Below are 27540 nucleotides of genomic sequence, written 5' to 3' on the forward strand. Positions count from 1 at the left end.
GGATTTTTTTTTTACTAATGAGAAGTGAACTTGAAAGTCAAATACTATAATTTCAAGTAAACATTCTGACCAGTTACATAATACATATTTTGTATTAAAATTTAATTTTAATATTCCGTCTATTTAGGGTTCATAAAAAGGCTGTTGTAGTCAAATGGCAAATTAATAGGTTAACATGAATAGATAGGTATGATTATTGCACAGTGAAGTAGACAACACTGTGCCCTGGTACCTATGATTGCAATGGCATTTGAAACATCCTATTTTTCAACAGATTTGCTGCGAATTAGAAGAATGTCAGAATCCTTGTTTGGAGTTGGATCCTCTAGAATGTGGATGTGACCAAATTCTTATTTATCATCAAGAAAATTCTATGGTGACCTGTGATCAAATTTTTCTTCTCATTAAGGAAGTCATAAATAGAAGACAACCAGAAATGGTATCAAACAGTAGAACTTCTTCTACTGAAGCTGTTGCTGGGAGTGCTCCACTTTCACAAGGATCTTCTGGTATTATGGAGTTATATGGTTCTGATGTAGAACCACAGCCCAGTTCTGCCAATTTTATAGAAAATCCTCAAGATCTAAATGGATCCATACAAGCCCACGTTGATCTTAATGTAGATCTTGTGAGTCCAGACAGTGGGTTGGCTACCATTAGAAGCAGCCGGTCTTCCAAGGAGAGCTCTGTTTTCCTTAGTGATGACAGTCCCGTTGCAGAAGGTGGTGCTTCCCATCATAGTCTTCTGCCTGGCTTTGATTCCTACAGCCCTATTCCTGAAGGAGTAATAGCAGAAGAACAAAAACCTCAATCTAGAGACAACAGCGACAACTTTGACCTTTTCAATTTTGATCTAGCACCTGTGGTTGCAGCTCCATCTGAGTCATCGTCTCGTTCTGTTGACTGTTCTCCAGCAGATGACTATTTCCTTAATAGTGATTCATCAGAAGGACAACAACTCACTGTGCAGAAAGAACTTGATGAGGCAAACCTTTTAGAAAGTGATACAGCGAATTATTCAACTGACTTACTTATGACAGCAAATGAGGAAGACAATTTAGCTGAATTTGATGAGAATCCAGGAGAAATGTGTGAAAAGGCTTCAAGTTTGATCAACTTAGTTGAAGGTGATTCTTCCTCACCAGAAATGTTGAAATCTTCTGATTCAAGAATTCCACCAACTCCTATGAACAGTCTAGTAGAAACTTCACCATTAGATAATGGGCAGCCTTTGTTTTTCCCACAAGATGTCATTAAAAAAATTAATGAAATAGATGACACAAAGTATTCTCAGTCTCGTGTTAGATATGGAAGCTGGTGGGATGGTTTTGACCTAGAGTCCCGAAATGCTGATACATGGAGTTCAAGTGAGCAGGAATCTGTATTTCATAGCCCTGTCTTATGGAAGGATTGCAACACAAGTCCATTGCTACGAGAACATGTTGACAGAAGAGCATCAGATTCTGTATTCCTCCAAAAGCAGCCAAAGCAAATGGAATACATGAGACCAGGTCTGTGGGATAATCAGTTTAAACAAGACAATCAGAAACAGGAGAACAAAGAGGAAAACAGTGAAGATTTGTGTTTGCAGGCTACTTCTTTAGAGGAGACAGAGCAAGAACCAGAGAGTTTTACTGACCCATGGAGGGTCAGTCAGCCAACACCTGTGATGTCAGATGCATGGTGTAGTAGTGAAGGGAAAGTTAGTCAGCTAGCTGGAGACTCTTATGAAGCCTGGATTAAATTTGATGCAGAAGACATTGCTAGATCCTCAGAAAATTTATGGAACATGCCAAAACTGGATAGAGAAAAAAAATCAGTGAATGTTCCTGAGGAATGGGCCATATCAAAAACTAGTTTATCAGATTCTTCAGAGATCACAGCAGACAATGAGACTGAAAATCCACCTGTCCAGGTATCTCCAGAAGCCTGGGATAAAGAAAGAGATTATTCACTAGAAGAATATGGAATATCTGAAAATACAAATTCTGGTATCAACAATATGCAAAATAATTCCAGATTACAAATGGAGAAAAACACTCTGTTAGGTGATGCTAAACATAGACCAAAACAATTTGAAAATATAGAGGCCTGGAATATATATGATAAAAACATCAGGAAAGAAGTAACAGAAATAGTGGTTCCCTGGGATGGTACTTTCTCATATAAACGCTCAGATCTTAGTTCATCAAACATAGGTGAAGATTTAGTTGTTTCACCACCAGACACCAGTTACTCAACATCTGATTCATATATATCACCTACATATGTGGAAGATGAAGGAGAAAATGAGGACAAAGATTTTGACCAAGCAACAGTTACTGATAAATTGATAAACCCAAATTTGGTTGAACCAAAAGCACTCGAGAAAGCGAATAATGAACCATTATCTCCTAGAAACATGCCTTTTTCAAACCCCATGGACACAGACATCTGGAACACACCCCTAAATAATGTTGCCCAGTTACAAGAAAGAAATTCTGAAATTACTGCTCTTTCTAACTCTGCTAAGCCTTTACTTAATTCAGAACAGGCAACTAATCAGTATTTTTCAACTGAGATATATAACAATGGAAATAACGTCCCTGTATCTGAAAACAGAAGAGTACCACCAGTATACAATCAAACAGTGAATGACTTATCACCACCACAGAATGAATTAAATACTGGACAGACTTCAGCTGGAAACATAGAAACAGTGACCAGTGTTCTTGTAGAAGACACGGACACATCTATGCTGAGTTTAGATGCTGGGGATAGTTTGGCTCAGAAAACATGTGACATAGGAATTGAACTACTGAGTAAGGAGGCACCAGAGAATACTGGTGATGTTGATGAAAAGCTGGATAGCCAGCATTCAGAGCAGCAGCTGAACTCATGGAGTTTACAAAGTGAACAGGATTGTGAGGAAGGCTGGGACAATGTCGTTGTCATCTCTCAGGAAGGGGAAGAGAAATACATGAGAACAGACGACACAAATGGAAAGCAGACTATGTCTGACATTTGTAACAAACCTGTGCAAGATGACAGTGAATTTTCATGTAATGCAGATTCAGAAGAAAACAGATTAACTTCTGAAGTTCTCAGCTCCCTAGAAAAAATGAGTAGTGTTAGTCTAGAAGACTTAGTCACAGAGAATGAGTCATTTTCCAATGAAATTAATCTAATCAGTCATGAAGAGAAGAGAGAATTGTTGCAGAATGTTGCAGAGTCTTCTTTAAATGTTGCTGAGGAAGACAGGAATTATGAATCTTTAGGAGACTCCAGTCCACAAAACTATAGTTATAGTGAAACAACTCAGCCACTTAGTGAGAAGGATGAAAAGGAGACTACAGTTACAGAGGATGCAATAAGTCCTGAGATGGAAAATATCTCTGAAAATTCTCATAAGGGTAGTGATAATCCTGAAAATAATTCTTCTAAAATGCCTGGAAAATCAGGCATCTGGAATGACTCTGGAAAGACTGTTTGTGACTTAGCCACGTCGATTCCTTTGATGAATGAACCACCAGAAGCACTGGGAGAAGTGGGAGACAGCTTACATAAAGTGGTTCATAACCATACAGACATTTCTGAGTTAATATCTTTTGAAAATAGCTCAGAACTAAGCAGCACTCATGAAAAGGTTTTCATAGTTGAGTCTCCACAAATTAACTGTCAGAAGAGTCCTTCTGCTGAATATGTCAGTGTTCCTGACATCACAGATATGTCTATGGTGGAAAATTTATTTTCACATGAAATAGCTTCAAGGAGAAATGAAAATTCTGAAAATTTAGAATCTGCTAATGACCTTTGCAGAGAGCTTTGTGTAACACTTAATGACAGTTTTCCCAAAACTGCTTGGAATTTACAGCAATGTGAAGATTTGAAATCTTCTGCAACAAATTCTGAGACAAGTGAAGTCCATGAAATGGCAAACACCACAAGCAGCATTTCAAAGGATATACAGATCAAAAGTTATTTGGAAGAAGATAGTGTATGGAGTGGTTCAATGAATGATTATACACACTCAAGTGGAACAAGTCCTGATTTAAGTGATGCATCTGTGAATGTGTGGGGAGACCTTCCAGTTGCCAGTCATCACAAAGAAAGTAGAGATACGTGGGATATTAGAAGTGATAAAAATCTTGAGGATGCTTGTAAAAGAAAAGAATTTGGGAATGAATTTCAAGAAGGATTTGAAACAAGTGCTGAACAGAACAAAGTTCCTAAAAGCTTAGATTTTTGGAATGCCCATGTAGATGATGATACTGTATCTTCTTTATCAAGTCCTGAAATAAATGAGTATTCAGAGAATTCAGAGGCATGTCCAGAACTAATGAATGAAGATTCCACTTCTGAAAACAAAGCATCTGAAATTGGAGAGGATTATGCACAATCCAGTGCAAGAAGTCCTGAAACAAACAAAGATGATTCAGACGCGAAAACTGAGGTGGGAGAGGAGATCCAGACAGATGTCTTAAATGAAACAGTTAAAGCTGGGAATGTGTCACAGGAGAACTTGACTGTAATGAAATATAATGAAAATTCTGAATATTTAGATCACTGGGAAACACTTCAGAATAAAGATGAAGTGAGTATTTTCAGTGAAAAAATGGGTAGCACAGAAGACTCACATTTGTATCAAATGGATGAAGATACCACAATGACTTTTGCTGTTGGTGATAAGGAAGACTATTCTTCAGAAGCTGCAGATACGTGGAGTATGTCACTAGAAGCTGATGTAAGAACTGATCCAAAATCCACTGTAGGAACATTTGATTTTTCACATGGTAGTTCAGAATGGTGGAATTCACCAACTTGTGAAGAAAAGTCTGTGGAAGACCAGTATTCTCTTTCAAGTCACTCTGTAAAAGAACAATTAACAAACAGTAAGGAAGAGTCCTGCAGGTCACCTTCACAAGATGAAGAACTAACAGAAGCGCATTTTGTTGAAACAGATAATGATAGAAATCAGCCTCCCCACCTTTACTGTGATGGAGGAGAAAATGAAAAACTAATATATCCTATGAATAGTTCTGATAGTCAAGTAAATCAAGACATTGTAGAGTTCAAACAATTTGATCCTTTCATACTAGATAAAGAAGAAGGGGTCTTGAAAGAGCAAATGTTTCCTGCAGATGAGGGAAATCAATTGACTTCACAGAATCCTTTTTCAGATTATCAACAAGGTATGTCAAGTACAGCAGTTCAAGAAAACACAGTTCTTGATCTACCAAAAGACAATGAGAGAAATTCAAGTCTCATTCCTCAAGAACAACAGCCAGACACCTGTGAAACATCAGAAGTGCACACCCCCCAGCCAGGTGCTTTCCTTGTAGAAGACTTATCTTTTGAAATGACAGAGAAGTCAAGTCCAGGATGGAGTGTATTGGTTCCCCAAACTGCAGTTATCCCAGATATTTTACAAGATAACACACAAGAAAGTAATCAGTTGTTTTCAGTGGAACCTGACCTGTGGACTAATGCTGAGCAGCTTGTCACTTTGAAATCAGATAGTGAAAATCCTGATCTGTTAAGTCATTGTGACCAAGACAATAGTTCTGAGGCATCAAGCAGTCCAGATGTGTGCCAAGAGCATGAAGTTAAGCATTCCTCTATCCTGTCTTCTCAAATTAGCATGGAGCCCGAAGCTGAAGATAGTCAGCTGATTCACACACAGTCAAATATGAGTGAAGATGCAGATGCTGATTCAAAGTGTCAGTTCTTAATGCAGAAGGTAGAGGCAGAGTCTGAAAGTAATGGTCCCCAAGACTACAATCAGGGAAAGGATGATGAATCCTATCAGTTAGACTCTTCTAATACTCAGGAGCCTTCAGATTTTGCAATTCTGAAATGTGGTCTACAAAACGAAGTTGTTACTGAGCCGGTTGAGTCGGTTGAAATCCCCAGTGAAGTTTTAGGAGCGACGTCCTTAGATCTGAAAGACACATTCCATGGAAGTTATACTCCTGAAAGCCGTCAAGGAACACCATCTGATTCAGCTCAAATAGTGACCTTCCAAACACATTTTGTTCCCATGGATTTCAGTGTACCTGATAGGGCAGAACAAAGCCTACAAGAAACGAATGCTTTGGCTGAAGCTGGAATATATTCTGCTATTGACCATATGACAATAACTGGTGATGAGCTGGACGTACCAGAAGAATATGTGGTTGGATCTGAGACAGGGGTAGAACATAACATCCTTAACACACCAGTTGTTAGTACCCCAGTGAGCACATGTGGTGAAATTAACATACTGGAACTAGCAGGCAGTGAAACAGCAGACAGGGAATCAAGTGATGCACAGATATTCTTTCCCAAATCCTTTCTTCCTGGTGATAATGAAGGCCGTGAATCTGATTCAAATAATCAACTGATTGATGACATAGTGAAAGAAAATGAAGATGTAGTTGAGAATGATGTTCCTGTGTTTAAGGAAGTGCCCAGTGATCAGTCACCAGCAACATGCACTCCACCATCCTATGTGTCTTTTGATGCCGAACCCTCTAGCAGCAGAGAGTGTAAGAAGGACGAGCTCTTGTTACAGCAGCCATTTTGTGACAGCGTTTCTTTGGAAAAGCCTTTACCACTGCTTACCCCTTTAGAAGCTGCTGAAGGCATCCTAATGATCAAAGAAAACAGCATCAAAGATCATCTATCCAACACACCAACAGAGGGTCTTCAGGAGAATTGCACGTCAGTACCTTCACTCTTAGAGCCTGAAGTAACTCTAGGAGGTTCTGAGATTCTGAAAGGAAAATCTGAAGCAGACACAACTGATATCGACTCACCGCCAGGTGGAGATAAAGAATCACCTGATGGTAAGAAAACCTGCACTCTTTCCAGAGCAAGTTCATAGGACAAAGAAAGAGGGAAATGTCTGGAGAATTACTGCTGAATGTTGAGGCTTTGAGTGAAGTTCGAAGTTTGTGTCCCCCCGATGTACAAAGCTCGTTAACTGGAGAACACCTCTAGCATCACGCTTCTAGACAGATCTAAACCATTTAAACATTGCAGTAGGGACGTTATTTCTGTTGTTCATACAGGGTCTACGGGACACTGAATCATTTGTCCCTTAGGAGTGATTATGGTGTTAATGTATAATCTTTAACAATAATAATGATGATGATGTTATAAAATTCAAGTACACATTAACAGAGGCTCTCAAAGCAAACTGAGAAGAGCTCTTTCACAATACTGATATAAAGAGATCATGGTGAATAAAAGGATAATTCAAAAACTAAAAAGAGTTTCTGTTTGCCTTTTTTTTTAGATGCTGGCACTGACTCCCTGCTTTGTAGGAAGAATACGCCAAGAAATTCCTATGAGAGCCCTGAACTGGGAAGTACAGAAAGTAAGGAAGATGTGAGGATACAAGTGCACAGAGATCCAACTTCACTGGATATGGATTACATCCTTGTTACTGAGGAAGAAAATACACTGTCAGAAAAGGATACACTTGAAACAAAAGAAAGTGATTTTGCATTACGAGAGGCTAATGTAGCTGAACAAACAGAATTGCATGAACGAATTTCACCAGGCTCCTTGGATACCTTTCAGCCGATCTCCATAATAAACAAAAGGGAAGACCAGTCTGTTTGTGAGACTGAATGGGACTTAGATGAGAAAAGCTCTTCTATCGTGCCCAAAAAAGTGGATGATGAAAGGAGATCACAGGAAAGCTGTGGGCAAGATGAGGGCTGGATTATATTGGGCCAGAATGAAGTTAGTGATGTATCACCTGCAGAAATTTCTGCCGAGTCAGAGATGACAAAACCAGGGTCTGGACATTCTGGCAAAGAACTGGAAGCTGCCGTAGCACAGGAATTGATTCTTGACACTCAAGCAGAATCTCAGGTAGAAATTTCTGTTCCAAAATCATTTGAACATGAGGGCTGCTCTCCCTTGGATGGTCTGTCTACTGAGGACGAGAGTATGAACATCACAAGAACACATGCTTTTGTGTTGCAGGTGGCTGGTGGTGATGCTCAATCAGAAGCAAACTCTCAACAGAGTCTCGGAAATAACATAGCAACAGAGCAAGAAATTAAAGAAGAAACAGTGTTTCTCAACACTGAAAGAAAACTGAGTCAAAAATCAGGGTAAGGAAGAAACTACTCATTTCCTTTCACAAGTCTTCTGTTTACTCATTGTCAATGTTATTAAAGTGTATAAGATTACAAATTGATGGCAGGACTTTCAAGTCTGAAGTACTAATTTTATTTATGTGGTTTAAGTATCTCTATATTCCTCCCTGGGTTAAAACAGTCTTGATTCTTGGTCTCTCGAATATGAGTCAAGTTAGGACTCTTGTAATGCAGGAAGATAGTAACACCACTTCCTTGCAGAAATAAGTCCATCTTCATTAATGAAGTCCCACAGACTCATAATCTGCCTTTAAGTCTTAAACAGCTGTGGCCAGGGAACCCCCAGGACCGCTACTGCTGGTATTGCTCATCCAGATGCAATGCCAGTGATGAGACTGTGGAGGCGCTGAAGTGAAGTACTATTCCTGCCTTGTGGACAAATGTTCGGTAGGAAGCTGGGAGGGGATAGATACCTAGAGTCTGAAAAACATACTGCTTATGGAAGAAAGAAAAGGATGATGAAGAATTACCGTCTTTGCAGTTATTTTCAAGCTGTAGCAAGGTCAGAGCAGCATTTCTTTCTGTGCTGACTGGCTTGGCAGTTTAGACGATATAGGTTGAGTATATTTGTGCCTCCTTTCAAGTGGACGTGCAGCCTCTGTGTAGGCAGAATCTATCACCAGACAGAGAAGGAGATGACCCTGGCTCTGGACTCCATGTGCTGTAGCGCTTTGGTGCTTCTGTTGTTGCCTCCTCATCTTTTACAGCCAGGAGGTTGTAACAGCTACTGTACACTTACAGGGTAGCCACAGAGATGCAAGTGTGGAAGTTTGATCTCCTGGGCATCTTGCAGTTTTACAGAGAGGAACCTGGCGGGGTGTTTATATGGTGAAATTCTCATGAATAGCAAAAGAAACTTCCTGGTACAAATAAAACTGAGGGGTGTAACTTCTTCATATGCGTTTCTCCTTTTGAGCTGCGCTTAGCTAAAAGAACATATGTGGTATGAAACATAGTAACATGCTCTTCTTGTAAAATGTAAGACTGATTTTTTTTTTAAAGTTTCTCCTAAGCACTTCAATGTAGACTACATAACACCTTCATAGCTGCTATTATCAGGTTTTGATTGACTAGCAATTTATTTTAGACCTTATTTTTTTTGTACTTTCACTAACTATTCATCAATTTTAGCAGTACATTTTTTCCCCTTAAAGTTTGCATACCTGTCTATGACAGTACAACCCTGACAACAACATGTACCAATAGTCTCTGATAGAAGAACACTGCTTTTTACTAACCCAGAAATAGCAGTTCAAGTCCTATTAACATTTTCAAAATGAAGAGTTCAATGACCGTGGCTTATCTTCCCTCAGACTTTTTAAAATACCTCCTCTCTAAACATTTTCGCACATTTTTCAAAGAGTGTGTTGTTAGCACAAGATCAGACACTGTTAAAGCTGAGCTGTTTTTAATACACAGTACTCTCTGGCTTAATTCTAAACATATATATAACAACATTACTTGCAGGCTTAAACTTAAGCACCTGTATAGGACTTTAGGTTGTTTTGACAGAAAGTATTCTGGGTTATATACTTTACTCCCCAGCTCTGTATCTGGCTGAAATTGCCTCAGTTTCTAGGCAGACAGTACTGAGGAGAATATGTGACAAGAGAGGCTCGGTTTCTGTGGAGCAGTGACAACTTTTGTTGACGCAGGTTAGCATTTGCTGCCCTCAAGAAAAAGGCAAGTCTTCAGAAGTGTCAGCAGGAGATGAGTGCCACCCAGTTCTGTAATGTCTAAAGTAAACTAAATGCTGAGTGCTTGACCCCGGAACTATCAAAAGTAAACTAGTTGGCACAACATTTCCGTTCCACCCCATCCACCAAATTTCTAACTTCTATTCTGGAAGGAAAATTTAAAAATTTGAAATCTTCTACAAATAGAGAAATTTGGAAAAAGCAAAACAACCAAAATCCCCAAGGAGTTGTTTGGAATCCACGTTAGTGTATGAAAAAGTGGCTTGAGATTTATGTTACCTAGGAAAACTAACATTCATTGACTTTGGAATGGTCTGCTTGTTAGGAATAGCCCACATGCTGGAAGCCTTCCTCTCCATTAGCTTTGCAGGCTTTCTCTGGGAGTTTGTCAAAAGCAACTCATTCAATGAATAAAACTGTTGGTTTTTTGACAGATAATTTCTAGTGAAAATCTTTAAATCAAAAAATTCTTAATACCTCTGCTCACAATAAATACTGAATTGGGACAGGAAATAGGAGGGGTTGTTTAGATGTGCTGGCTAACTGCAGGCTTGCAAATCTCACATGAACAAATCAGCTGTCAAATCCTTTGTCTCCCATTTAAAATAAATAAATAAATGAATTAATTAATTAGTTAAACACAGCCAGATGCTGACCCTGCTTAAGTCACACTGACTAATTACATGCAGGCAGCGTCCCAGGGTTTGAGTTGCCATGCTTACATGCCAGTGATGCTAACATTCCACAGGTGAAAAAGAAAACTGGTCCAGGTGCCTGCTTGTAAATGATTTTTACAAATCAACACAATGGAGTTGAGAAAACTTTAAAGCATTAAGATTCCTTGTGAGATACTTCAAAAAAGACCCTGATTTTCAAACTTACACTGGCACTACAAAAAACACCCCTATGGTCATGGATTTATAACTTCTTATTTTTTTTTTTTTAAACATCCTTTTGCTATGAGTCGCTGGATCCACTTTGAGAAGTGCTCTGCTGTTGCTTAGGAATTTCTGTTTATCTCCAGAGTAAAAACTTGAATCTTTTACTACAATAGTAGTTTGCATTGACGTTTCAGATGCAGAACATTCATTATTATTAGTGCTTAGTATATTCCCTTAGACTGATTCCTGAATTAAAGTAAAAAAAAATACTGGACCATATTATTGACTATTAAGTGTGTTTTCAGCTAAATGCCTGGTGCGATATGATGCCTCGCACAAGGAAAGAACACAGCAATCCTTGGTCTAGAAGGCCTGGGGAAACTTCCATTGTGGGATTTTTTGTTATCTGAATCAACAGTGACTGCTGTATGTACCAAATGTATTTTCAGTGGCTATTTCTGTCCTTAATGGTAATTAAGTTGAAGCCCAGAGAAGTAAAGAAAAGCGAAGAAGTCATTCAGCATCTGCATTAACAAACAATTATGGAAGCCCAGAACCATTAAAATCTACTTTACTTTGGGTTTGTGTTTTGTTGTTAGATGTTTTGAGTTGGTAAGGTAGAAACTCTAATGGAAGTATTCTGCACCATTAATATTATTCAAAATATTCCTCTCCTGGGAGGACTTCATACCTAATAGAGATTGCTTTATGGTGCAGTTTTACCCTCAGGTTCCCCTGTGATTTGTAGCTGAAGTTCAATAAACTTATAATAAGCTGATATGTTTGGGTGGTTGGATAATAACTTTTTAGCTAGTGGCAGAGACACATGCAGATGTTCCTACAGATGCCCATAGCATGGCCATGGAGGTTTTGATCCCTTTGAAACCAAGGAAGACACACAAAGAAATATTGTAGTAGCATATTAAAAACACGGAAATAATTATTTCTGGATTATATGCCAGTTTCATTAAACCTCTTGCATAAACAACTGAAGAAACAGCAACTGATGTAGAAGCTTGTAATTAGAGACACTAATGCATTTCAGAGACACTTTTAGAAACACAAGTTCCTTCTGAAAGTAAGTACACCTCAGTGGTGCAGCTTGCAAATCTGAAATTAATTGACCTTCTTGGCCAGCAAAGCTTAAAACAATGTGATACAGTAGAACTGCCAGCCCTATGGGAGGTTGTGTCACTAGTGTTGTCATGTGAGAGAAGAAACTCTCCTTTTCTCTTTGTATCGCCGTAGAGTTTCTGGACAACCTGATGGTGCTCATTATCAGGCTCTGATTCTGCCGAAGATCTACATCTCTGAAGCAGGCTTTTGGTAGAACTGAACCGAAGTCTGAGAGTTAGAGACATGTCCTTCTGCCTAACTTCTTGTACTTCTGAAAGGCCATAATTTTGACCCAGCAGTTCCTTTGATGCTTCACTAAATGTGACTCATGCTTTGACTGAAAATTTCTAAGCTTATGCTTAATTAAGCCTGCTTTGGATCAGAAAATTTAGGATCCTTTATCTGAAGGTCTGGCTGTGTAGCTGTGCCCTGAGCACAGATTACATTCTCTGTTCATTTTTTTGTTGTTGTTTTGTTTTTTGTTAAATAGTTTTGCTTTATGCAATTACGTTTGAATTCAGGGACCAGAACCTGTAACACCCTTCTCTGTGACAGTACTCCTAGAAGTGACTTTCTGTCATTTCAATCACAATCAAGATCTTTCTGTACTGCATACTGTGCTTCTCCCAGGGAAGCTTTCCTTATCGCCTGCTGGTTGTTCCATAGCCCTTGGGGGTTGTATAGAAGGTAGGTACCTTATTTTTAGGCATGTACTTCACCTTCACATCCTTAAATATGGCACAAACACAGTACCTCTGATGAAAAAATGAACTTGTTATTTGTACTGAAACAGATGATGGGGGCATCCCAACCAACTGATAACTGAATTGGTAGTCCAAAGTTTATGGAGTTACAGAGTTCGTTTACGCAAAAACTGTCTTCTAAGCCCCTTTTTGAATCTACAATTTATTCACGTCACAGTTTAGGTAAAACTGAAGTTCTTGCTTGCTGAACTGAAGTAGGTGCTGAAGTAAGTTGCTTGAATAGTGAAATAAGGGTCATTGAAGGATGCAGTTTGCTATGTGTTGTTTTTTTTTTCACTCATCCAGAAAGCGTCTGTCATTTTGGCTATGAAAATTGACTGTTATGAAGAGTGAATTATAGTTTTGAAGCAGTAAGTGTAAACAAGGAGAATGAAGAAGTGTATTAAAGACTTGGTGTCTACTGATCACTGCCCCTTTCATTCCATTGTCAACTATAACAGATCTCCAGGGTGTCCAAGTGAGTTTTAAGAAAATCTGTGACATGGTGGTAAAGCTCTTCCCTCCTGTTCTGTTTCTCTGCTGGAAAAAAAAAAAAAAAAAAAAAAAAGGCAGCAGGAAGAGAAGAGAAGTATGAGGATGCTTGCTAGTGTTAGAGCACTGAAGAGAGGATATAAATCTGTCTCACCAGAAATAATAAACAGCAGGGGGTTATTTGGCCTCATGAAAAAGTACAAAAAGATTTGATAACACATTATTAATGTCAATCTTTCTAGAAAGAAAACAGCTTTTCTTTATGGCTTTCCATATGTGAGCAGCCAACAGTGACTAAATTTAGAAAGGAAGAATTCATGCAGCATTATACAAATGTTGGGTATGCAGGATAACATACTTCACTGCTGCTGCTACTGGAGGTGAGCCAAGAATAAAATTTATGAGGACTGAAGGTAATTTTCTCCCTGATAGAAGACTAGCCTGTCTTACATAACTGTGTGAAGCTAGGTGCTGACGCAGTAGTGGAGAGCCAGAGGGAGAATACCATGCTAGCTTTTGCATATCTGCACACTTCTCACATCGTGTGATTGTGTATACCAGATCATTCCCTCTCTTGTCTTTGCTATAGGGAAGGATTCTCATTCTTTCCTTAGTAGGAAAAGGTTGAAAGAGCTGAGGGAAGTACTGTGATGTATTGACTAGAGGGGATAGTAAGAGCAATAGAGATAAGGGCATTGAAGTTTGGAAGGTTTGGGGGAGACTGTCGAAAATTGGTGGCAAAACTGAGTGGCAAAAAAATAAAGAATTTCTTTGAACAACTGCCAAGATTTATTTAAGATATTATTATTTATTTAAGATATTATTATAACAACAACAACAAAAAATATTCTCCTCCTGATGTTCACAAAGAAGCAGGAATCACTCTTTTCTGCTCGCTTGCACAGCGAATTTTTGGAAAAGTTACTTCTTCCAGTGCCTATGTCCAAAATAGCTCACTGTAACCATTGCCGTGCCCACTACTGTAAGTAAGCCCTAGTTTGCTTCCTGTTTTAATGGGCAATACAGTCTGCTATATTTCGGAAGCCTAAAGAATTGAAAATCTGTTGTAATTTAAGAGGCCACATTCTGCAAAGTAACCTTTACTTCCCTTTGGATGCCTGCTTCCTTTTTTTCCCTGCATGCCAATGGGCCTGTCATCTTTCACTCCTGTCATTGTTTATTAATTGGCCAAATACAGTGGAAAGCAATTCCAGGCACTCTGGGGACCAGACATGCAGCTTCAGTGGTGCTTCCATCTCCTGATGACCTCTGCGATGATGGACTTGAAATAGGAGTTGAACTCAGGTCTCCCACTTGGCAGTACAATGTGTGACGATTCACTAAACACGAGGAGCATGCTTTAAAGGTTAAAAATAAACATGCAAGGAAAGAAACAGCAACTGAGAAGGTTGCTTGTAGTCACTTCCATGTAAATGAGAATTAATGCATTGTAACAAAAGTAAAAAATAGATATGAAACTAAACAAAAGTTTTGATTGGCATGAGCAAGAACTCGTTAGGATTACTGGCTCAGAACTTGAGATTTCAATTGTCATCCAAGTTGACCGTTGCCATCGAAAGATGGGAAGCTATACAACTGATGTATTTTACACTGTTATATATTGTCTAATATAATTGGTGTAGTAATATACATTGCATACTAGAAGTTATATGTCATACATTATACTGTGTAAGGATGTTGCTTTTGTGAAAATGAAAGAATCACTGGGACAGATTCAGAGCAGAGAACTTTCCGACAGTATAGGTATTAAATTAACTAAAATATTTTTTTTCTAACAATCTATTTTAGTGTCAGCAAATCTCACTACTAAGTTTTTATTTTAATTGATGAACGTAATAATATATGCTGTTCATGCATGTGTTTTCATAACACCATTTCTTTCCCTATACTTGATTTGGCCTATGAAGTCATGACAACCATATTTTTTGTTATCAATTTTGGGGTGATACAGTATTTTCCATCACCATCTGGAGGTTGAAAATTAATTAAAACTAAAAACCCAGTTTTCCATTGCAGAGCCAGCTGTTAAACAATAGCAGAAGCCAATATGGTGATGATCCCATTTTTGTAAAAACAGCATTAATATTTATATGCCAAATACCAAGTAGTTTAAAAATCTTTTAGCCTTTTAAGAGGACAGCACTGTAGTGATAGTCAAACAATTTAAAAGGGAGGAAAAAGGTATTTACTCACTTGAGATCGTGAGATTTTACTTAAATTGTGAGAATGGGCTGACAGATATGCTTTCTTAAGCCAAAAAGACCTGGACTACGTTTGTATGGTTTAGTGGCCACATCAAAAACTACCCTGCTATTCACAGCCCTACATTTTTCTGATTTAAGTCACTATCTAATTTATTCCAACCTTTGTGATCAGTGACAAGATTTCAGCCTGAAGCATTAGTGAGCTGTCAAACTTAACCCTGTTAATGCAAAACCTGACTTTTACAGTGAGCCCCAGTGAATTTTATGGGCCTCAGCAAAGACTCCTAAAATCTCAGAGATGATCTGTGTCATTCTGAGCACACAGGATGAAGGCTGCAGCTTCTACCATTTTGCCAGTTTCGTAGCAGTCATTCAGCTAATGATTTCTATTGTACAGAAATACTTTATAGCTATACTTCCTGTATACAGCTTCCTGGTGTCTGCACTTATGATCTCAAATGAATTAAAAATTGTCCACTTGAAAGAGTGCTTAAGAGTATCCCCATCTTTAGGAATGTTTAGTAGTTAGGTGGCAGTAGTATGAAAGATCACATTTTTGCAGCAGTGTCGTCTTTAGAAAGTATATTTTCATTTTGGTGATGATTTTTGTGTTTCTTTAAATGCTTGGTGTTCATCTGTTGTTCTTTAAAACAGTGACTGGGGACTGATTTACCAGGACATCTGCGGTAGACTGGAAGTTTTTCTGTAGGATTACTAATACCATGACGATCAAGATAGGAACTACTGAATTTTTGTTTATGCTGTGCTGTAGGTGTGCATGGAGCTGTACTGAGAAAAGAAAATATGGTTAGGTTTTTGTTTGTGTTTGATTGCTTATGGCCTAGAAATATGAGGTGGAAACATCTCCAATTCTCATTTAGGTCATCTTCAAGGAGGGGTTTCATTGTGTGAAGGGACAAACTAGCTGAAGGTTAAGCAGTCTAGGGCCTCTTGCCTTTCTAATTTACCCGCACTGAGCAGTAAGGGAACTGGATTGAAAGCTGTTTTCCATTCAGAATAAACAACTGACATTTCTAAGGGCCATACCCCCAGCAGGCTTTTATAAAAGGAGGCTGTGGGACTGCACTGCATGGGAACAAATGTCCTTCCTTCAAGCAGACCCCTAAGAAACACAGTCGTGATCACAGGCTACAAGCATTGCTTCTTGGTGCTGATACAGTTTTGTCTTCCCAGTATTCACCCTGCTTTGTGAATTGTGTTTAAAAAGAAAAAAAAGATTTGCATATGCATTCCCATAGCTGAGTTGCAAACTGAACAAATTATGTAAAGCATGTTTGAATATGCATGTGCTCTATAGCCATCGATGCAAACAGAAATGAGGGCTGAGATGGGCTGAATCCATAAGAACTTTTGTCACGCAATCTCTCATCGCAGGCTTTCCTCAGGCTCTGAAATGAAACAGTGGGGAGCTTTTCACTGCAACCAGCTGACTCGCCGTGTAAAAGTTTGGAGATGCTGTGACAAAGCTCCGCAGGGAACGTAAAAAAAATAAAAATAAAAATAAAAAGTTCACGGCTAAAGCACTGTTCTGTGCTCGTCTCAGCGTTCCCTTAACCCAAGCCCCGTAGCTGCTGGTTCATACAGCAGGCTATCTGAAGGCAGGTGATCACCCGTATTTAGCAGTACCACTAGTCACATGACAAGAAAATGGTGGAAGATCTGTATTCCTAGCAAACTGCTACAGAAAGAGGGATGCTGAAGTGCAGCAATAAAGCATCTTCACTGTTTTCCCAGTAGAAAGGCCTCTTCGAGTCTTTAGAAGGTAAGCGTCTCTTTACACCGAGAGGCTGATACGCAGGTTTTCCAATTAGCGGCTCTATTGTTGCAGTTACTTCAGACAGAAAAAGGGGAAATGTTTGTTAGCAGGATGCAAAACACCCTGGACCTCATTACTGAAAATCAGGCAGCTGTATTTTAATTCTGTTGCAGCTCTTTCTGAGAGAAGCTTGCATCGGTTCAGCAGGATTTCTTTTGTCTGAGTGCAGACATGGTATTTGTAATTAGGGAACAAAACTTCACTGTACAGTCACCTAGCACTTTAGATTATTTTCAGTTTGTTTGCCTGGCTCTGAGGATAGGGTGAGCAAAAATGAATGTTGGGCTTTGTCACTGGATAGCTTGCTTTCTAGGCTGTTTAATTACTAGCATAGCAATTGTTTGTGATAGCTCTTATTGTGGACTACTTGACAATGGTATTGTTTTAATTTTCTTGCTATCAACTGAAATGTATGGTTTTTGAATTTATTTGCAATAGCCTTTTATATTGTTGCAAGAGCAGAGACTGTAATCTTGGAAGGTACGTGACCAAGGATGCAGCGATAATCTCAGTGTTAAGAGGGCTGAAAAAATACTGCAGAAGTCGTTTTGTACAGGCACGGTTTTTGTTTAAATCTAACAAAAGGAGCTTGATTTGGCTTCATTCAGTCATTTGTATTTCCATTCATGATGAAGGAATGACAATATCTTTCAGTTTTAAGTGTGATAAACAGACAAATGATAGTGATGTACAGGGGGCACAGAAAATTTTCAGAACGTCCAAATATCACTACTTAGACCAACATGCAAGGAAATAGATGCAGGGTTGGTAGGTGCATTTAGCACTGTAAGTGAATAAGGGGCAGGCAGAGATGTCATCTCTGGTCTTATCTTTATTAATATGCTTGGGAAGCAGAGCTATGTCGAGAAAGGGAGAATGCACACAGCTCCAGCAGCACTGTCAGGAGGCATTAAGGCAGCTGCGGGGAGCGGGAGGAAATGACACACAAATTCTTACCCAGCCAAGATACTTCTCCAGGGCTGCTGTGTTCCCCCACCTATTCTCTCTTGGGGGACAGGGGTATGCTGGGGTCTAAAATAGCCTCTTTATTCCTGTCTTTAATGAGTCTGTCCGCTATTTGTCCCTGTGTAAACCTGGACATTGCTGTAGAAAGTTCGTGTAATTAGAGACAAGCCTAGCATTGGCATATATTCAGTGCTTAAAAAACTTAGATCCTACTACAAGCAGTCTTTTTTTTTGCTTTGTGACATTCCCATAATATTCAGCAGTAGCAAGAAAACAGTGTTATCTAACAGTTATGTTGCATGTATAGAAAGAGAGGGGAAAAAAACGATGTTAAAGTACAGTCTTACCATTCAGATAAAATATGTAGTGCACAGACTTATGAAGAAATAATGTATACATGAGAATATGATTCTGGCAGCATTTGTGAGCTATTTGTATCACTGTAGTGTCCCCAATATCAGAGACACTTCCTATCAGGCCCTGTACAAATACTGAGGAAAACATGGTGCTACAGGAGCAGAATACAAGACTGAGGTAGAGAAGGAGAATGGGTGTAAAAGACCAATTGCTCAACAGTTTTCTTAGTTTACCTGCTTTTTTTTTTTTTTCCTTTGGATATTGAAAGAATTTGGATATTGAAAGAAGTGGTTTAGCAGCTATGGAAATTTATGAATTAACTTACTGAGTTATTTCTAATTAATACTTAGCATATAATGTAGACTCTATAGCCACTGCAGCTGTGAAAACTGGACAGCAGAAGGCTTATTTCCTGCTGCCAGGTGAAAGCTGATGCTGTCCTAGAAGAACAAGATCACCCTCCTTAGCAGAAAATACTGGCAGCAAACTCTGAAGAGCTGGATGTGATGGACAGCTGCCCAGCAGGGTACACCTTTTCCAGATTGTCTAAAGTACCAGACCATGTAGCTAACCTTGCCATTGTGTCTGCAAGGCTAAAATGTATGAGGAGTGCCTTGTGGGGAAAACGGGGAGCTGCATTTTCTCACCTCATTCCTTTGCATTACTTCTTCAGTCTGGCATTTCTTTTTGCACTCTCACTGCATTTTTGCTCAGTCTGACAACCTTGTCTCTCCCACAGTTATGTTGGTTTTTAATTTTCTGCTGCTTCTGGGACCCTTGCAACTCAGCAGAAGCAAATATTTACTTCTGAAGATAACTGGTGGCTTTCTGCTTCCCTCACACCCCTTAGCATAAGGTTTTTTGGACCTGCCTGCTGCAGGGCCTGACCACTGTCCCTGCTGTAAGCACCTCCTGCCAGTGCAAGTAGTCCGCAAGGCTGCTGCCTTTGGTGCTGGTTTTACTGCTTCAGCAGAGCTTACGTGCCATGATGGCTCATGGCTGGGCTTTTCCTCTGTTTTTCCCAGGCCATAAATAAGCTACTAGGGATGGTATCATTTTAGTCACCAATTTACACCTGTTAGGATGTTTCCAGTTTAGTCTCCCCAGTTAAAATTCCTGCTCAGTATTCTGTGTTGTTACATTCCCCTGTTATCTGCTACGTCCGTGACAACTCAGAGAGAATAAGATTTAACAAAACCATTTTTTTAGAGCCTTTACTATAGATCAGTTATGGCCAAGATAGGGAAAAGGTAGCAGTTAGTTTCCATAGGTATTTGTAGAATAGTTATTTTTAGTCTTTGGTAGATAAGATGATTATAAATTATAAAAATATTCATCATAAATTATGAACTCATGGTTATATTAAGAAGGAAAAAATGGAAATTTGGGGGTACAGTGACATAGAAATGAGAAGAAGAGAGTAGATTAACAAATTAACAAGATTTAAGGTACTAAAAGAATAGAAGTTGGTTGGGTGGCAAATAGAAGGATAAGGAATCAAGAAATAAATAGGACCAGGAAAAAAGCATTGCAAAGAGAGGAAAAGATAGAAATCATACCTTATAAAAATGTTGTTGTATCTTTTCATATTTATCAGTATATTATGAATTGTGCAAAGGCTAGGCTTGAAATCGAGGGAATGTTAGCAAAATCCTAATGTTTTAATAAACAGACCGATAAAAGTGCCATGAATCTGTATATATTAATGTTAAGTGAGTTCTTACAGTTAGCAGCTCTGAAAATTGTCCCTAAACATGTTTTAGCATGTGAGTAAGACAGGATTCATCTGTCATAGGATCATTCGTTCAAACACTTGATTCTGGCTATTTGTATTTGGTAAACAGTATAATCATCATTGTACTTGTTGGCATTCATACATTCAGGGAAACAAGTCCATTGAGCAATGCAAAAGTTGACAATACTACAGAAAAGCAAAGTAGAAAAGAGGAAATAGCCACTAAGTTGACACGTTAGTTCAGTTGCAGAACTAATGGTTATTACTAATGGTTAAGAGAAGTCAGAGGCATCCCAACATGTCTTCATCTGAGAGTACACGTGTTTAATAAGTTGTAGACTGTAGTAATGGTTGGAGGGGACTTCTCAAAACTCCACTGAAGAAGCTCCGTCGGGCGTAAAATGTACTACTTCCTAAAGATTTTCTGCTTCTGATCCAGCAGCGTCCACCCTGTTACCTACTCTCGAACAATTAGCATACATCCTGGAAGTGCAGATGGCTGCACTGGATATAGAATGCATGCTGCTTTTTTAAGTGCTGTTCATGTGCCAACTGCATTAGTTGGAACTGCAGGTATTCTGAGGAGTGCTTTAGACAGCATGATTTGGCAGGAAAATGGTCCCTGTGAACTGCACATGCTGGAAGGAAAGCTGGTTTTAAAGTGAGGAACAAATAACCTAAAACGGAGTTTTATGAAGGAATAATTAATTATTCAATGTAAGTGGGTGTTGGGAAACAGATCCTAAATATGCAACTAGGACTAATGTTTTGATAATTTAAAAACATATATGTAATTTTCAAACAACATATATTTTCAGGTTATACTTCAAGTCAATCTGATGTAAAAGATCCTTGACTCCTCCTTTCTCTGCTGGTATTACCTTCTTACAGTGTATTTGTAGCATTTGTTCAATGGTAGTTGTTGATTAACAGATCATTTAGATTTTATTTGTAGAATATTAACAACATGTATTAAATGCAGAGGAGAGAGATAAGTTTAAACAAGCCTTCTAAATGCTAATGTTACTCTGAAGCCACGTAGCTCCTTGCCAGACCTTCTGATCTTCCAGAATCGATGGAGGAGCACCCATCACACAGGCTCTCCAACTTTGTGTTGTCGATTCCAGTAATTTTCTGCTGTCTCGGTTAAGCTGAGCGCATAACAGAGGAGAGATGCTGGTCCAAGCACAAGACCATATGGCGGTATGTGAGTCCAATACCAAAGCAGAGCAGGTAGATATCAAGTGGCATATTATTTCCACCTCGATATTTGTTATTCTCTATCTACTTTACATGCTTTTGCAAACAAAATACTGTGTTAAGAGAATATGGTTAAAATGGTGAAATTAGGAAATGCCCAGCAGGCTTCTGCAGTGCACAGTAAAAGGCATCATTGGAGATGGTGCTATTTCATGGGTACAGGCAGCTAACACTGCCCACAAGAATTGTTTTCTCTTTCTGCCTGTGCTACTGGGTTCTTAGGCGGTGCAGGGTAGATCATTAGTCAGCAGGTGCTTGAATTGTTCGTGTCCTTCTTTTCTGACACCTGTCTGATTTATTCTTTCTGAGGATGCCAAAGTGAAGCCACTGGGCCCTGACTGTGCCAATCTTTTTCAGGGACAGCTAGTCTTGAAGATGTGTACTGGCATATAGGAGATGTTATAAAATACTCCATATTCAGAAAAAAAAAATCAAAAAAACCCAAGTTTATTAGGCATCATATTTTAGGAGCTGCCAATAAATGAGACTTTCAAAGTTATTTTCTGTGTTTCACTTCTGTAATAATGAATAATTCATTGCCCCTAACACATAAATCTGTTGTCCAGAGTAAAGTTAAATAATGTTTGGAAATGCCTAATGCTCAGGTGATTAGCACCTCTGAAAAGCCCTCGAAAGGACTGATCATTTAGAGCACCGTTTGAACAGTGCACAGTAAATAATGCTTAGGCATGCATAAAGTACAACATAAGGTACTGAATAGTTGTTCTCTGGGTTGCACTGTCTTTCCTACGGCATCCTATGACCTGCTGAACACAAATACCTAGGAAAGGAATTCTGGGGTCTCTGGGATTACCTGCAGGTATTGCCAGCCTGGCTTGCATTCCTAAGACCCCATGTCAACAGGACATCCAGGTCTGGAATTTAAATAAATCCTCATTTTTCTTCATTCTGCATGGAGATTCTTTTTTATTTCGTGTGGCTGGAAGTCACAGATAATCAAAGAAACCTGGGGCCAAGGATTCCTTTTGTAAGCCTTCCTGATCTATGAGCATGTTTGTAAGGTTGCTGAAATAGCCTAGTGAATTGCGTTATCACTCACCTATTTATTTAGATTTGTCCTTCAGTGGCTCCCTGCATCTATCCCTGCCTTTGCCTGCTTCTCTTGTGCTGTGGCACAGGGAGGGAGCTGGCAAGGATTCAGAACAGACAGCCTGTGGCTGCCTCGCAGCAGTGAAAGCAGCAGCGTGTGCTTAAGAACAGCAGCTTTTATATTTTAACAGGCTTAAATTGATAAGAGCAGATGGGACAGACTACTATTCTGAGTGGCTACCTGAAAAAAAATCGAGACTTATGGTATTGAGCTAAGACAAGGAGCAAGGAACAAAATGGATAGATAAACGGACACTAAAAAATAAAGTTATTTGGAGGCTAGAAAACATTTTTATAAAAAACTATTAAAAATATTCATTGACCCAAATTCAGAATTTTATCATGTTCCAGTTAACATATAAAAATGAAAACAAACTAAATCTTTTGGCTAGAAGACAACATTTTCCTGCACCAAACATATTACTTCTTACAGACATGCCTAGCTTTTTTTTATCCAACGTTGATGCTGAAAATGGAGCAAAAAAAATGGCATATGGAAAGGATCAACTAACAGCACAATCAGTTAAAAGAAGCTTTAAATCTGAAGAGCAAAACATGAAAAACTAGGGAATCATGACCTTGACTAATTTTTAGCAATGATTTATTCTGTGGCTATTGAGAAAGTGAATGACTTGTTTCTTTGTAAAATGGGAATATTAGCATGTGTTTATCTACTGTGCGGGAGCATGAAAATGATTAGCTGCCATTTGCACAGATGCTTGATTAATAAAGTTTTTAGCTTAAACAAGACAGCACAGATAATTTTGGGGGTTTTGTTTTGCATCTAGAAGCAGGAATAAAGTCTTGTGCTAGGCATAAATTCCAGCACTCAAGCTATAGGCTTTTCCTGAACTAATTTGTGTTTAAGAGGTACCAAATAAATAGCAATAGAAAAACAGTTAATTTAGTATTCTAACATATGGTTGCTAAATGCAGCTCTCAGGAGGTTATAAAATTAATTATTTTTTATAAGTAACCTGTATACAATATAATTATTTTACACAGCTGTGAGTAAAAGTAATATTTTTTTTTTCCTGGTCTCAGATTTTCTGGAGTGGATTCCTTCCAATATGTTCTTTTTCTTGGTATGTAGGTGTTGCTGAAGCAGTCTCTGATTGATACAGACTGAATTCTGCAGTCTGTGTCGCTTTCATTTGCTGCATACTCCACTATAGTTTAGGGATCATAAATTTTGCACACTGCAGTCTCCTTTATCAGTGAAGAGGCAACTGTAGAAATTTTTGTGTATTGTCTGAAAATTTGTAGCAAATAACTAGTTTTAGAGAGTAATTTTGAAGGTTGGTTTTAATGGCTGTGTTTGTTAATATATTTCTTCTTCTCTTACTGCACAGTCCAGCTGGTTGTTTGGTAATAATATTCGTGGCATCTTTCTCTGTTGCTTCCTGTATATTTTTGTCAAATTTTTCTCAGACTACACCCCATATTTTATCAGTTTTTCTTTTTTCAATGTTACATAATCACACTTTATTTCCTATGGTATCTCCTTTTGACTATAGGCACAGCTGTTAAAGTTGTCCAAAAGTTCTCTAACATTGCTTGCAGAACATTTCTATCCATCCTCAATGGATGATAATTATCAAAATGCAAATACATGCAAATTACGTTAGGATTTGTTATTAAGCCATTAGCAATAAAGGTCTCCAAAACAGCACGTTGCAGTTGTATGGAGCTTATGGAGTTGTTTCTGTAAGCAGAAGAATCATACTATTTTTAAAACAGGGGACAGAATGACTGTATTTTATCTTTTTTGTTGTAGTTTTGAGTTCTGTAACTGAGCACGCCATGTGAGAGAAATATTTTCAGAAAATAGGTACTTGCTGTTATTTTAAAACACAGTATATAACATGAAAGAAAGATGTTTTGTTTGGTTATAAATGCAAAACAGTTTTTGTTCTAAAAAGGAAATAATGTTTCATGTGTTTATTAGTGGTAATGGAATGGATTTTGCTGTTATTTTATGTGTGGTGAGGGGAGTGTTGGAGTAGCTACAAAGATGGATGACAGCAAAACACCCCTTGTAAGTTAGCTAGCTATCTGTTGAGATGCGTTGGATGCATGTAAATATAAGAGTACTCTGTTCAGTAGCACAGAATTGTAATCTGGAGAGGAATATAGCAATTAAGAAAACACTTTTTCTCAGTAGATTTCTGAAATAAATTCCCATTTGTGGAGTTCTTAAAGATTTGCTGTCGGCTCCACCTTGGAGGCTTCCTGTTCTTTCTGAGCATAGAAGAACAGCTTGTTATCAGTTATCAGCTTGTCCTGGAGTGGTTAGGCATCCTGCTGGTGGAGCAGCCTAAATGCTGCAGCAGGTTGACTTTAATACCACCTAGCACAAGGTGCTGCGTGCTCTGGCCGTGGCCTGGCAAGACGCTGACCCCTGCTTACACCTTCAGTCGTGAGGGTGCTTCCCAGGGGAGCCCTGCTGAGAGCTAGTTGACAGGCGTTAATGGATAAAAACCAAGGTGGGTTTTTTTATACCTTTCACGGAAAATACTTGATTGTCATGTCCAGTCCCTCAAGTTCTCCTTTCTTCTTTTGTGGTCCTGGTGTTTGTGTACCAGTGGAGTTACCGGGTGGGGGCCGGGGGGCCCAGTGAGTGTCGCTTTGTGCGGGGTATGCTCTGCAAAAGCAAATCGGGGAAGAGGTGGAGTTCCCTAACCTTGTTCTTGCCCCTAAAATTTCACAGTTTGTACATTCTTCCTTCAAATAGCTCAATTTTCTGCTGCAAATTAGTGAGACAATGGTCTATAAGCAAGACTTTTATTTCATCTGAGAGCAGGGTGTACCTGTGTAACATGTGGAATTTGAGAAGATGAAAAAAGCCAGATGTCTGGTCTCTGAATAACCTTTTCACTATACTTCATCTCCCCTCCTCCCATTTAGTTTCAAAAACAAGCATGTAGTAATATGAGTTAAGGTGATTTCATCTCTGTCATTCCTTTCACTAATCCTGCTTTGGAAACTTCATAAAAGCCTTCAATATCTTACAAAAATGTAAAAGTATTACTTTGTATAGAGGGAACAGCGTGGAACAAACATAATTTACTTGATTAGGAAAAGTGTTCTGCAGTAGTAGGTTCCATGTCAGATTAAAACTTTTGTATTGGTGAGCCCAGAAGTCTGGAAAATGTGTAACATTGAAAGTCTGACTGGGTTGTGGTGGATTGGAGTGGAGGGATTCAGTTTAGAAAGGTTGGATTAACGTTGCTCTCTCTTGCAGATTGCAGGTGTTCATCAGAGCAATACATTGGAGAGCTTATTTGTTTTAGACTAAAGAATTTAACTTCTTGATATGTAATAGCTGCAGCACATCTCAGGAAACTGGTGATATATCACGTATGACACAAGGGTGAGGCAGCACAGCCCATAGGGATTATGACATACTGCTGTGAATATTCAGAGCTGCTCTTTCCAAAAGAGCAGAATGCTGCTATATCTAGAAAAGTCAGGGAGGATAACTTTTATTCTGAGAAATACTGACTGGAGAGGATACTAAGAAGTATTTAAAGATTTATTGAAATACAGGAATGCCAGGTTCAAGAAAAAGTAAGGAAAGGATTTCAGCCTCCAGTCTCTGTTGTGACCCCCCACCACTCCCAACCAAGAATTTGGCATCTTGCTCTGAAACATCTTTGAGAAATAGATTTTGTTTTAGCTACTTCTGAACAGCTACGTAGACCTGAGTTATCAAAGCAAATATGCAGTAACTTGATTCCCAGTGCAGCTGATCCTTAAATGACTGGTCTGTGTGTTAACATAAAAGAAGTCATTTATGACACAAAAAGCTTATTTTACTTTGACCTTAGTTCCGAGTGAAAGATCTTTTTTTTTTTCTTTTTTTTTAATCAGTCAACTAAATCATACCTGATTAGAATGGAGCTTTCTAAAGTAGCTTAATTTACTTCTTCAACAAGGAGCATTCACTGAAAGGGGAAAAAAAATGTTTTCTTTTTCTAATATTTTGGCCATATCATCCACAGCATCAATTGCACCTGTATGAAAGGCAAGGAATTTTGTAAACCAGAATTTGGGGATTATGTGAAGTAGTCCATGGGAAAAGAAGGAGATAGCTGCTTGATTTAAGTTTATATAGTCCATCCTTCATTACTAGATTTCCTCCCAAGAGCTGTTGAGACCTGGTGCTCTCTCAGCTTATGCACAGCCAGAAATTCCTCTGCAAGGCATTGAGTTAGTCAGCATAACATGCTCACAAAATCTGTCAGGAGACAAGCAGCTATGTCTGCAGAAAACAAACTTCATCCATATCTTGCTCATTCTCACACTGATGGGGAAGAACTGTCTGAAGAACACCACCAGAGACATGTGTTGAGGTACAGTGTAACAGAAGCCATGCCCTCTGTTGACTAAACCTGCTATCTAAAGCCACCAGATTTGAAAGATGTCTGTATTGCATATTAATTTTTGACTGAATAAATATTAATTAAGGCTTTTTGAAAATATGAACTTTGCCTGAACGTAGAACATGCACATCTGGCAAGGAATCTTTTAATCTGTTTGGGTAACGCAGAAGGGTTCTAGGAAAACATGACTTACTCCAAAACAGCTTTTCTCTTACTTCTCTGAGAAGTCTGTTGACTATTTATTTGGTAGTAAACAGGCTCTTGCTTCCCAGATCAAATATCCCAATAAGAATGATATGGACTATTGACTTTATGTTAATGGCACGTCATTTTTAAAGTTAGAGATTGTCAGACAGATTCTCATGCTGTTTACTTGTAATGCCTAAGCGACAGATATTCTTTGAATATTTTGCCTGTAGCAGTAGCTGTACTTCAATAGAAATTCAAATCAAAGAATATGAAACATATTTATCAAAAGATAAACATCTTTTGATTCCCTAGAAATGTACCATTCTTGTGAGCACATCTGTAACATAAAATGTCTGGTTTTAACTCAGCTGTGGTAGTCCAACTGAAAGCAGAAAAACATTTGAAAATTATGTTG

General features: G+C 38.7%; 1 protein-coding gene across 9 annotated transcripts in view; it reads left to right on the forward strand.

Moving 5' to 3' along the window:
* The window catches only part of PRUNE2 (prune homolog 2 with BCH domain), a 139298-nt gene that overhangs the window by 81580 nt on the left and 30178 nt on the right, over positions 1 to 27540 (forward strand). For 5 of the 9 annotated variants that reach the window (XM_080574511.1, XM_080574513.1, XM_080574512.1 and 2 more), the window contains exons 8-9: positions 275 to 6806; positions 7259 to 8087. In XM_080574511.1, the coding sequence (XP_080430637.1) occupies positions 275 to 6806; positions 7259 to 8087 (7361 nt within the window). The remainder of the gene's footprint in view (positions 1 to 274; positions 6807 to 7258; positions 8088 to 27540) is intronic. The other 4 variants (XM_080574515.1, XM_080574519.1, XM_080574516.1 and 1 more) reach the window with 1 other exon arrangement.

Source organism: Anser brachyrhynchus (assembly GCF_964034855.1).
Source record: "Anser brachyrhynchus genome assembly, chromosome: Z".
In the NCBI taxonomy this organism is placed as follows: Eukaryota; Metazoa; Chordata; class Aves; order Anseriformes; family Anatidae; genus Anser; species Anser brachyrhynchus.